Here is a 12,798-nt window from a genome sequence, read left to right as displayed (position 1 = left end):
TGAAATGTGAGGGCCGTGTTTCTCTTTATTTTAGAAATGAGAGTTGACGTCACATATGAAAAAATACACTTAGCGTTCAAGGTGGAAAAACAAATTACTCCCTAACCCTCCGCCCCTTGGTACTCAATGTTCCATCTCCCACTGAGGTAAAGCTGTGCCATTGTCCGTGGCTTAAAAAAAACCAACCAAAAACCACCAGAAAGGCGGAAGAAAACCAATCCTATGAAACCCGTCCGCCTCTTCCCGGGAGTGCAGGGCGCCCGCCCCTCAGTCGGACTTCTCCTTCTCCTTCATGTGCAGGAAGACGACGCTGAAGATGAAGAGCCCGAGCATCATGGAGAAGGCGCTGGCGTAGTAGGGGTAGGCCGAGGGGATGAAGCGCTCGTACTGCGTGTGCTGCAGCGGCCGCACCGACACCTGCCAACGAAGGGCAGCAGTGCCGGGCCCTGGCCGCGCGGGGCCGGGGCGCCAGGGGCAGGCAGGAAGGGGGCTCACCTGAGTGGAGGAGTATAGGTGTGTGTAGCCTAGCCGGTTGTAATCCACTTTGAACTGGAACACACCGTACACGTCAGGCAACTTGAACTGGACGCTGTACTTGCCCCCTGGGGAAGAGCCAAGACATCCAGCCAGGAGGGGCTTCCCAGGCCATCGGTGAGCTGCCCGAGCGCCAGACCGAGGCAGGGATGGGCTTCCAGAGCTGTCTCGCGCGAGAGCTGCACTTACCTTTCCTCTTCAAGAAGGTCCTCACAAAAGGATCGATGCGGACAAACTCTAGCTGAATGTCATCGCCATCAAAGGGGACCCACTTGCCGTCTGAGAGCTGTTCAATGACGATGCTGTACTCCTGAGACAGGCAGCTGGGGTAAGCCCGGTGGCCAGTGACCGGCAGGACAGCCTCGCCTTCAGCTGCACTGAACCCTCCCATGGCTCGGGCAGGCCCCCCGCCCCCACAGTGGAGACGCACCCAGGTGGCCCGGCCCTCTGACCTGCCCGCGGGAGCCTGCACCGAACAGTGCCCTCCCTGAGCGCACCGGCGCGCCTGAGCGGCCTTGCTTCCACAGTCACCGCGCGAGCCTCTCCTGATTCTCCAGACCCCGCTCAATGTGAATTCTACTCCCATCGGAGTAAGCCAGCAAACCACCCCCCACCCCCTGCGTTCCCACAGCAAAAGCACGCCTCCACAGAAGGCCGCCTGTTAGGCTGAGTTTATATGCCAGGCTCTGTGCACCTGAGCTGACTTCTTAGGGTGCAGATGAACTTATTCAGCCTCGTTTAGGCACTTCAGACCCAGCACGGAAGTGTTGAGTGCTTTTGAGCAGAATCAACTTGGCCCAAACCCAGGGTCCCTCCAGCGCCAGGCTCTTACCACTAGGTCAGTGACGGTGTAGGCGTTGGGTGGCGCTGTCTCGCCCACCCGATGATGGGACACGGGCCCCACCCGGAGGACCCCCTCCTCCTTGAACACCCAGCGGGAAAGGGCCACAGCCAGCTCGTAGTTGCCAGTCTGGGAATACCTGCAGAAGGAGAAACGGAGAGGCTGCAGCCGGGGACCGACTCCCCTCCAGCGGTGCCTGGTAAACCAGTCACCAGGCACCAGACAGACCACACCCAGCCAGGCCCTGCCTGAAGGCCACACACATCTGGGATCCTGCTTGAGGGGAACACAGGAAAGGTGACAGGCGTGACACGCTGCTCTGGGTGTCAGCTACGCGGTGAGTGCACAACTGCCAAAACATCAGTGACAGGAGTTTGAACAAACTCCTGGAGATAGTGAAGGACAGGGAAGCCTGGTGTGCTGCAGTCCACAGAGTCGCAGAGTCAGACACGACTTAGTGACTACACCACCACCACCACCACAACCTCTCCAGATAAGTCATTACTACCATGAAAAGTCTAGATTGCCAAGAGCAGCAATAAAGTAACAAAGTCTTCCAAAAAGCACCCGAAGATACTCATCCTCCAACACTTTCAGCTAAAAGGCTCCCTCCTCCCTGTCTGCACAGACCCACCCCTCGGCGCCCCCTGGCCCCCGCGTCTACCTCTGGGAGCCGGGTGCGGCCTTCTGCACCGCCGAGTTGAAAAAGGCGTCGCTGAAGAAGTCAAGGGAGCCGCTGAAGATGACCCGGGCATTGTTCCGGGCCTGCAGCCCGGCGACGAGAAGGGTGTTCTTCCCCACGGCATGTGGGTACTGGTGGCAACACGTGGCGTCAGCCAGGAGGGCTGAGACACCCCTGCCACCCTTGCCCCCGCCCACCCATTCCTCATCCCACTGCCTCCGCTAAAGGGCTCTCCCACTTGCTGCGCACTTTCGGATAAAAAGCGCTGCCCAGGCCCAGGAGCTGGAGGCCTTGAGGCTGCAAAGGCCCTCACCTGGGTGATGGGTTTATCCGGGAAGAAGGAGTAAGAGGTGGAAGAGCCCGTCAGGATGTCCAGCACCAAAGGATTGTCAGGGTCAGCCACCATCCTGGAGAAGGAGAGGAGAATCGCCCAATTCTGACCCCCAAGAACTGAGCCCAAAGGCCCAGGGTCCCCCAGGAGTCACTTCTTTACAGGAATTCATCACACTTCCTAAAAGCCAAACCCCGAGCCCTCCTCTTGCTGTGACAATGGAATCTGACTCAGTGTGACATTTAATCTCACCCACGTGCTCCAGGGGAAAGAAAGCCTCCTGACAAAAGTGACCCCTTCTCCCCCCAGGCTTCTGCCGGCCTCTCCTGCTCACTCACCCCACACCCCGAAAGAGGATGGGATTCAGAGATGATTTCCCAACGATGGTGGGGGCCTTCAGCAGGTTCTCTGTGTCAGCCACGATGAGCGTGTGCTACCCGAGCAGAGGGAAATCGGATCAGGAGAAGGTTCCCCAGCCGGTGGGCCCCTCCCAAGCCTCTCCTGGTTTCGAAGCTGAACTGGTTACCTGGCCAAGGTCTGAGACGTCATAGTTGTGATGGTCGATGACAGCTGTTTTCTCCTCGTCGAACTCAATCCCACACTCACTGCCCAGCTCTCGGAGAGGGTCGCCTGCACAGACCCGAGAGACTCCTGACTGAGCCCGGAAGCCGGAGCCCCAGGCCGAGCAGTGTCCCTGCTGCCAGCATCCCCACGACTCACTCTGCCAGTCACCCCCGGGCCCTGTGGCCCTACCAAGCCGGGCGCAGCCCCCACGACCCCTGGGCAACAGCATGGTGTTCTGCCTGCGGGAGTCGGGATCTAAACTTAAACCACCACCACCTGATCCCCTCTCTCCACAAGTACACAGCAAGCTTGGTTCTGCACAAAAACTTGCTTTGAAGCAAAGTAATTACCTCGGGCAAACTTCATCTGGATGAGTCTGGACTTACAAGGCTTCTCTGATCTTCATCAACACCCAACTAAGACCCCACCCAACATGGTTTTAAAAACCTACCCACCCTGGAGAAAAGGAAATGAGAGTAGCCAGGGGGAGCTCACTGGTGCAGCTGGTGGTTAACTACACAGGGTTCGGGATCCTACTCCTCTCTCCCTGCTTCTAAGTATCTTTGAAAATGTCCAAAATAGGAAACAAAAATCTGTTAATCTTCCCTCTTGCCTTCTTTTTGTAAGAGCCGCCAAAAAAAGCAAAAGAAACAAAAGGAAAAAGCAAAACAAAGGAAAAGAAACACAGGGGTCCCAGCTCTTAGACAGGACCTGCTCCTCACCTCCCCGGCTCTGGTCACGGGAGGCACAGGAGGGACTGAGGGCGCTGCAGTGCCTGCCCACCCTGGCGGGGCTCCCCCACCTCCCTGCCGCGAATGCCCACTTGGCAGTTTCCAGGTGTAAAGCTCCCAGCTCCCTGGAGAAACGGTGGGAGACGCCACAAGCTCCTGGGCCAGACTCACCGATGTCTGAGCTGGCAGCCACCAGGACACTGCCTCCACCGTCGATAAAGGCACTGATGGTCTCCACGTTGATGTTTCCTCCAAAATCTGAAAGAAGTGCCAGACTCAGGACCCAGAGGGTTCCTCTCACTGCTCCTCTGACATCTGGGTGGGGAGGGTGACCCACAGACCGTGCTAAGTCGCTTCAGTCGTGTCTGACTCTTTGTGACCCCATGGACTGTAGCCCGCCAGGCTCCCCTGTCCATGGGATTCTCCAGGCAAGAATACTGGAGTGGGTTGCCGTGCCCTCCTCCAGGGGATCTTCCTGACCCAGGGATTGTGCACTGGCATGTGGGTTCTTAAGCAGCTGAGTCCCACCAGAGACCAGGCACAACCAATTACAGAACAGCACCCTCTGGGCGCCCAAAGCAAGAGGGACCTCTCCCATACATGTCCCGACAGGGCAATGTTCCCAGTTTCTCAGTGTGAAGATCCAAGAATAATGGCTCAAATTCGTAAACCTTTAGAAGTACAAATGAAACACTCAAACACCTGCCAATCCCAGCTGTCAAGTCAGTCATACACATTTCAAGTCGCACACGAACTATTCATCTAGAAATGCCACGTTTTTTCACTCCCATTTCATGAAACAAGTTGCAGCGGATCACCTGCACCTTTCCGTCCGCACCTCTGTCTTCCCTTGAGCCGCTCCTGGGGCCCCTGGCTGTTCTCCAGAGCCCACCCAGCTCACCTCAGTGAGCCCGCCTGAGAAGAGGCACTCCTGCACCTCAGGATGCTGCTGTCACGTGACCCAGGTATCCTCTGCCCGACACGACAAGTTTCCCCCTGTAACCCTACAGGTTTAGGTCCAGCACGGTCACAGCAGCACCGCTTCATATACTGTTTTAAAGTGAGCACCAAAAAGGCACATGAACTTTCAGCACCTGTAAGACCACACCCTTTTCTGGTCAGAGGGTCGGGGGATGGCCATAAGCACCCAGAACTGGCACTGAGGGGCTGCAGCAGGCTCCAGTGCTGAGTCACTTAAGTCGTGTCAGGCGCTCTGTGCCCCGTCGTCTGCAGCCCGCTGGGCTCCTCTGTCCTGGGGATTCTCCAGGCAAGGATACTGCAGTGGGCTGCCAGGCCCTCCTCCAGGGGATGTTCCCCACCCAGGGACGGAACCCAGGTCTCCCGCATTGCAGGCGGATTCTTTACCATCTAAACCTCCAGGGAAGCCCTCAAGGGCCCTCCCCAAAGGCGCCCCTGATGTTCAGCATGAAGCAGTGGCTAGAGTGCTCAGTGACTCACCTTTTCATTACATGAGAATTGCTTCCTGTGTGCTGGGAAGAAAAGGCAGGACAAGGGGCTGGCGTACATGTATGCTGACCAGGGAGACGCCGGGGATGTGTGTGTGAGCAGCTGAGAGTGAGCAAGGCATCTGGGGGCGCGGGCACCTGGGCACTGAGAACGGCAGGTGCAAGGCCCCTGAGGCAGGCGACTCGTCACCAGGGAGCAGCCCAGTGTGGCAAAGGGGGCGAGGCGCGGCGGAGGAAGCCGGGCACTGCCGCTTCTGTGGGCTCTGTGCCAGTGGCCACGGGGGAGCCACCGAGGCCTTTAAGCAGGAAACCAAGATAATCTCCTTGTGGGGAGAATTCCTTTCCCTTGAGGGGAATCAGGAGCAGGGGTGAGGATGGACGCAGTGACAGGACCACTGCAGTCACCCAGGCAGTGAAGAGTGGCGTCTGTACCCCAGCAGTGGAGGGGGTGGTCGGCAGGAGGTGGGAAGGAGGAGGAGGAAACAGGGCAGCCCTGCGCCCCCACACCGAGGGCCAAGCCTGATGAGGGAGGGAGGCACGAAGGACGGCGCTACGACCGCTGCCCGAGCACCGGAAGGCTGGAGGAGCTGTTCACCCCGACTGGACACACAAGTCTGTCCACTACATCCACTGGGCACTTAGAAGTGAGCTCACAACGTAAGTCTGTGACGACGTGAACATGAGGACAGGACGGCCCTCCTTTCTGAGCGGTGACTTTCAGGACAAAGGAAAGCACAGGACTTTACCGATCGACGGAACATCTTAGTCAGGGGTGGGGGGCACTCAAGCCCTTATCCCACACCGAGCCACCCATCCAGCCTCGGCAACGTAAACAGCTGCTTGGTCCAGCACAGGGCTTCCCAGCAAGACGATTCTGCCACTCAAGGCAATACCCGCAGGCGTTTCTCGTCACCAGGAGAAGCAGGCTGCTGGTACCTGGTGGGTAGGGGCTCAGGACGCTGCACGGACCAAGGCGGTGCCCACAACACAAAACCATCCAGCCCAAAGTGTCAGGAAGCTTGCTGCTGAAACTCCAGCACAGTGACAGACTAGGAAATTGATGACTTGTTGTTGTTTAGTCACTAGTGAAGTGAGTGAGTGAAGTTGCTCAGTCGTGTCCGACTCTTTACGACCCCATGGACTGTAGCCTACTGGGCTCCTCCATCCGTGGGATTCTCCAGGCAAGAATACTGGAGTGGGTTGCCATTTCCTTCTCCAGGGGAACTTCCTGACCCAGGGATCGAACCTGGGTCTCCCGCATTGTAGGCAGACACTTTACCGTCTGAGCCACTAGCGACGGGTAGAAAATTCAGCCAGGCTCCTTCGTCCATGGGGTTCTCCGGGCAAGAATACTGGAGTGGGTTGCCATTTCCTTCTCCAGGGGAGCTTCCCCACCCAGGGACGGAACCCAGGTCTCCCGCACTGCAGGCAGGCGCTTTACCCTCTGAGCCGCCGGGGAAGTTCAGTCACTAGGTTGTGTCCAGCTCTTCGCGACCCCATGGACTGCAGCGCGCCAGGCTCCTCTGTCCTCCACTATCTCCCGGAGCCTGCTCAGACCCACGTCCCCTGAGCTAGTGATGCTGTCTAACCATCTCATCCTCTGTCGTCCCCTTCTTCAATATTTCCCAGCATCAGGGTCTTTCCAACGAATCAGCTCTTTGCATCAAGTAGCCAAAGTATTGGAGTTTGAGCTTCAACATCAGTCCTTCCAATGAATATTCAGGACTGATCTCCTTTAGGATGGGCTGGTTGGATCTCCTTGCAGTCCAAGGGACTCTCAAGAGTCTTCTCCAACACCACAGTTCAAAAGCATCAATTCTTCATACCTCAACTTTCTTTATAGTCCAACTCTCACTTCCATATGAATGAAACTGAGATACCTCGGCTTAACTCCAGGCATCATGCCTTGAAAACCCAGTGGACAGTATGAAAAGGCAAAAAGGACCATTATATCTACTACTTTGGGCAAGAATCCCTTAGAAGAAGTGGAGTAGCCATCATAGTCAACAAGAGTCTGAAATGCAGTACTAGGGTGCAAACTCAAAAACAACAGAATGATCTCTGTTCGTTTCTAAGGCAAACTATTCAATATCATGGTAATTCGAGTCTATACCCCAACCACTAATGTCAAAGAAGCTGAACAGTTCTATGGAGACCTACAAGACCTTCTAAAACTAAAACCAAAAAATGATATCCTTTTCATCATAGGGGACTGAAATGCAAAGGTTGGAAGTCAAGAGATACTTGGAGTGACAGGCAAGTTTGGTCTTGGAGGACAAAATGAAGCAGGGCAAAGGCTAACAGAGTTTTCCCAAAAGAACACAGTAGTCATAGCAAATACCCTCTTCCAACAACATAAGAGACAACTCTACACATGGACATCACCAGATGGTCAATACTGAAATGAGACTAATTTATATTTTTTGCAGCCAAAGTTGGAGAAGCTCTACACGGTGAGCAAAAATGAGACCAGGAGCTGAGATCATGAACTACTTATTGCAAAATTCAGACCTAAATTGAAGAAAGTAGAAAAAATCACTACACCATTCAGATATGACCTAAATCAAATCCCTTACACTTATACAGTGGAAGTGACAAGTAGATTCAAGGGATGAGATATAATAGACAGAGTGCCTGAAGAACTCCAGATGGAGGCTCGTAACACTGCACAGGAGGCGGTGATCAAAACCATCCCCAAGAAAAAGAAATGCGAAAAGGCAAAATGGTTGTCTGAGGAGGCCTTACAAATGGCTGTGAAAGAAGAGAGGTAAAAGTCCAAGGAGAAAAGGAAAGATACACCCATCTGAATGCAGAGTTCCAAAGAATAGCAAGGAGAGATAAGAAAGCCTTCTTAAGAGAAGAAACAATAGAATGGAGACAGAGATCTCTTCAAGAAAAATAAGAGACACCAAGGGAACATTTCATGTAAAGATGGGCACAATAAAGGACAGAAATGGTATGGACCTAAGAGAAGCAGAAGATATTAAAAAGAGGTCGCAAAAATACACAGAAAAACTGTACAAAAAAGATCTTCATGACTCAGATAACCACGATGGTGTGATCATTCACCTAGAGCCAGACATCCTGGAGTCCAAAGTCAAGTGGGTCTTAAAAAGCATTACTACCAACAAAGCTAGTGGAGGTGATAGAATTCCATCTGAGTTATTTCAAATCCTAAAAGATGATGCTGTGAAAGTGCTGCACTCAATATGCCAGCAAATTTGGAAAACTCAGCAGTGGCCACAGAACTGGAGAAGGTCAGTTTTCATTCCAATCTCAAAGAGAGGCAATGCCAAAGAATGCTCAAACTACTGCACAATTGCACTCATTTCACACACTAGCAAAGTAATGCTCAAAATTCTCCAAGCCAGGCTTCAACAATACGTGAACTAAGACCTTCCAAATATGTTCAAGCTGGTTTTAGGAAAGGCAGACAAACCAGAGATCAAATGACCAACATCTGCTGGATAACAGAAAAAGCAGATTCCAGAAAAACATCGACCTCTGTTTCATTGACTACACTAAAGCCTAAGACTGTGTGGATCACCACAAACTGTGGAAAATTCTTAAAGAGATGGGAATACCAGACCACCTTACCTGCCTCCTGAGAAATCTGTATGCAAGTCAAGAAGCAAAAGTGAGATCCGGACATGGAACAACAGCCTGGTTCCAAATCAGGAAAGGACCACGTCAAGGCTGTATACTGTCACCCTGCTTATTTAACTTCTATGCAGAGTACATCATGAGAAATGGCAGGCTGGATGAAGCACAAGCTGGGATCAAGACTGCTGGGAGAAATATCAATAACCTCAGATATGCAGATGACACCACCCTTATGGCAGAAAGTGAAGAAGAACTAAAGAGCCTCTTGATGAAAGTGAAAGAGGAGAGTGAAAAAGTTGGCTTAAAACTCAACATTCACAAAACTCCTAATCATGGCGTCTGGTCCCATCACTTCATGGCAAATAGATGGGGAAACAATGGAAACAGTGACAGACTTTATTTTTTTAGGCTCCAAAATCACTGCAGATGTTGACTGCAGCCCTGCAATTAAAAGATGCTTTCTCCTTAGAAGAAAAAGTATGACAAACCTAGACAGCATGTTAAAAAGTAGAGACATCACTTCGTCAACAAAGGTCCATCTAGTCAAGGCTATGGTTTTTCTATTAGTCATGTACAGATGTGAGAGTTGGACCATAAAGAAGGCTGGGGCTGAAGATTTGATGCTTTTGAACTGTGATGTTGGAGAAAACTCTTGAGAGTCCCTTGGACTGCAAGGAGATCAAACCAGTTGATTTTAAATCAATCTTGAATATTCATTGGAAGGACTGATGCTGAAGCTGAAGCTCCAATACTTTGGTCACCTGATGTGAAGTGCCGACTCACTGGAAAAGGCCCTGATGCTGGGAAAGACTGAAGGCAGAGGAGAAGGGGACAACAGAGGATGATGGTTAGATGGCATCACTGACTCGATAGATTTGAGTCTGAGTAAACTCCGGGAGTTGGCGATGGACCGGGAGGCCTGGCGTGCTGCAGTCCATGGGGTCACAGAGAGTCAGACACGACTGAGTGACTGAACAACAACAAATCCAGGCAACCTCTTCACCTTTCTGAGCCCGTTTCCCCATCTTTAAAACAAGGACCCAGTGTTTCCCGGGTACAGAGGACATGCTGAGCATCCTTCTCCTGTAGCCACTACTGCACGTGCCTTCAGAACTTCCAGATCCCAGAAGAGCAAGGAACCCACTGACACGTGGAGGAGGCAGCCAGGCCGGGGTCCTCACACCTAAGAGGGCCTAATGGTCACAGTGCCACAGAAGGGCACTCAGAGCCCTTATCCTGGACACGACTTATCCTGAACACCCCCGACCTCCAGAACACGCTAGCCTTACTCCCTAGGGGTGTCTGAGACGGTTTCCCTCAAGATCAGTCCCCATCCTGCAAGAGACAGAAAAGTTGACCACAGAGATGCCAGGCAGGGCTTCAAATAACACTGAATCTCAGAGACATTATTCCATTTCTTTTCCCTGCTTTCTCCATCGAGAATGGTCACAGTTCAATGCTGGCCTTAACACTTCTCTCAACCAGCTCATCTCCTCTTTTAAGAGCACGCCTCAGGTCCAAAGCCTGCAGCAGGTCAAGAACCAGCCAGAGCTTGACGGCACTGCATTCATCCTGTTTATACTTTCCTCCACCGAAAGCAAACGGTGGTGCCGTACTGGCTTTCCATTCTCAGTGGTGACAATGGGTTCATTACTAGTTTTCTTTCAAACTGGGCTTGCCGCCCCTTTTTTTTTTAAGCAGGTCAATTTGAAGAAAAACATTACTATCACAAATATGGAAGTGGTAAAGATCATGGAAGTGGGTACGGAAATGACTCCGGCTTCTGAAGCAGTATGTTAGGCTCTGCCATTCCTCCCGCTAACAGCAGCCTACCTCAGCCTCCTCAGCCCGCCTCTGCCACCTCCCTCCCTCTCAGTGACCCTTCCAGGCACAACTCAGACAGTCCCTCCACTCCATCTTGGGCATTCTGACACGTGGTTTGGTAACTCATTTCAAGTCCTCGTTTATATTTCCTCACAGACAGGTTGAAAGACTCCTCAAGGGCAGGCTCTTTCACTATTCGGTACTGCTTTCAGAGTTCCAACATGGCAGCAATCCAGCAAACACCACTTAACCCGCTAAAGGCATCAGTTGCCTGCCTAGCCAACTTGAAGATTTTAATGCACAACTGAACTTGCCTCCGAGAAGCCAATTCCAAAGGCACATGTTACAGGGGAGTTGGGAGCACCTCGCCAAGTAATGGGAACCCAGGGGAAAAAAATACATCAGGGGTTTGGCAGATCCCAATCTCACATGAACCACAGAGAAGAAAGTCGATGCCAGTGAAGTGACAGCCTTTCTAAGCTTCATGAGCTGAACAGAGAGATGGCGGTCCTGACTTCCCCCGAACAGGGACAAATTGTGTCCTCTGAGAAAAAGATAAACTGAAGCCACGAAAGAAGAGAATGACTAGGATGCTCACTGAAAAAGCACAACAAAAAGGGAAACAGCCAAAGGAACTGGGGATATTTAGTCTGGAGAAGAAACAACTGAGTAACTCAGGAGCTGATTATGCAAAGGCTACACCTCTAAGCAAAATAAGCATTAGACCTATTCTCTTAGGCCCTGGGGAGTATCAGAAAGCCTTTTCCTCCTTGCCCCAAATAAACAAAGCAGGTAGTGGGAGACAAATTTCACTTTAATACATGATCTTCTTAACAGAGTTGTACAGTGGTAGACTGAGTTGCCTCCTAAAACAGTAAGCTGTCACAGGAATGTCAACTGGAAAATCTAGTGAAGATGTTCATTTGGTTCAACAACTAGTCTTCTGCTAAGCCCTGGATATATCCACCCAGCCTCAAATAGGGGTTTGGACTAGGTAATCACTAAAGGTTATTCTCAGCCTAACTATGACTCCATCTGAATTCTCAGGATCAACTACCACCAATGCCCCTTTACAGAAAATCATACTTATGGTACAGCCATTTTCTCTTTCCACACAGGCAAACCCTAAGGGGAGCGGGGCGGGGTGCTGGTGAAGGAACATTAACGGAGAACACCCACTTCTCAGAGTAGCAGAGCCAGGAGTTCTAAGGTCTTCAACAACACTTGACCCCACAGTCCTCAGCTGTGTCTTCTAGTAAGGACATATCCTCTCCTAAGCCCAGAGTGAAGTGAAGTGAAGTGAAGTAAAAGTCACTCAATCGTGTCCAACTCTGTGACTCTATGGACTATGGAGTCCGTGGAATTCTCCAGGCCAGAATACTGGAGTGGGTAGACTTTCCCTTCTCCAGGGGATCTTCCCAACCCAGGTCTCCCGCATTGCAGGTGGATTCTTTACCAGCTCAGCCACAAGGGAAGCCCAAGAATACCGTAGTGGGTAGCCTATCCCTTCTCCAACAGATCTTCCTGACAGAGGAATCGAACCGGGGTCTTCTGCATTTCAGGCAGATTTTTTACCAACTGAGCATTAGCATTTTCCTCTTCTCTGGGAGCAGCAGCGCCCTGGGCTGGCGACCCATTCCATCCCAGGACATACCCAAGATTCTGAAGAAAGCTGCTAAGTCAGAGTTCTGGGGCGACCCGCAGTCCTTACCTTCTACCGAAGGAGAGAAGATGATGAGATTGTCATAGAGAAACTCCCCGTACTTAATGAGAGACAGGCTGGGGTCATCTGCGGTCTTGAATGTGAGTACAAAGCCGCGATCTGGAAAAAGAGAACGAGGGAGCTGAGGCAGATAGGAGGCAAAGAGAAACCACCACTGCAGAGACGATGACCGTCCTGCCCCCGTCCCCCCACCAGCCCCTTGGCGGCAGGTCGGACCTTGAAGGCGAGCTCGGGTGGGAGGGAGAGGGGTCGGTGTCTCGGGGCTCAGGGACCTTTCCACCGCATCGGGCCCCAGTCTCACCCTTCAGGCTCCGGAAGAAAAGCGAATGCGTCTCCCGGAGGTTGAGGTTGTCAAGCAGTACCAAGGTGCGGGGACCGCTGGCGCCGGCCAGGCCAAGCAAAGTCAGCAGCAGCAGCCACCAGCCGGACCACACAGGGGCCGCGCGGGGCGCCATCTTCCTGCTCCAAAAAACGAGGCGCCTGGTCACCGGAAGTGCCC

At 52.4% G+C, this 12,798-nt stretch overlaps 1 protein-coding gene across 1 annotated transcript; it reads right to left on the bottom strand.

The window, feature by feature from the left end:
- Positions 1-5: 5 nt before the first annotated feature.
- Positions 6-12,772, bottom strand: DDOST (dolichyl-diphosphooligosaccharide--protein glycosyltransferase non-catalytic subunit). The gene is made up of 11 exons (XM_004005159.5): positions 12,601-12,772; positions 12,288-12,398; positions 3,855-3,941; positions 2,915-3,018; positions 2,727-2,821; positions 2,371-2,464; positions 2,040-2,188; positions 1,367-1,514; positions 724-844; positions 496-602; positions 6-417 (listed from the first exon to the last, which is right to left on the bottom strand). Exons 1-11 carry the CDS (start codon positions 12,752-12,754, stop codon positions 268-270), a joined length of 1,320 nt encoding a protein of 439 aa, XP_004005208.2. The 5' UTR covers positions 12,755-12,772; the 3' UTR covers positions 6-267.
- Positions 12,773-12,798: the final 26 nt, after the last annotated feature.

The sequence above is a fragment of the Ovis aries genome, chromosome 2 (genome assembly GCF_016772045.2).
Source record: "Ovis aries strain OAR_USU_Benz2616 breed Rambouillet chromosome 2, ARS-UI_Ramb_v3.0, whole genome shotgun sequence".
In the NCBI taxonomy this organism is placed as follows: Eukaryota; Metazoa; Chordata; class Mammalia; order Artiodactyla; family Bovidae; genus Ovis; species Ovis aries.
Note: the sequence above shows the minus strand (reverse complement) of the source record. Positions and strands in the feature narration are given on the sequence as shown.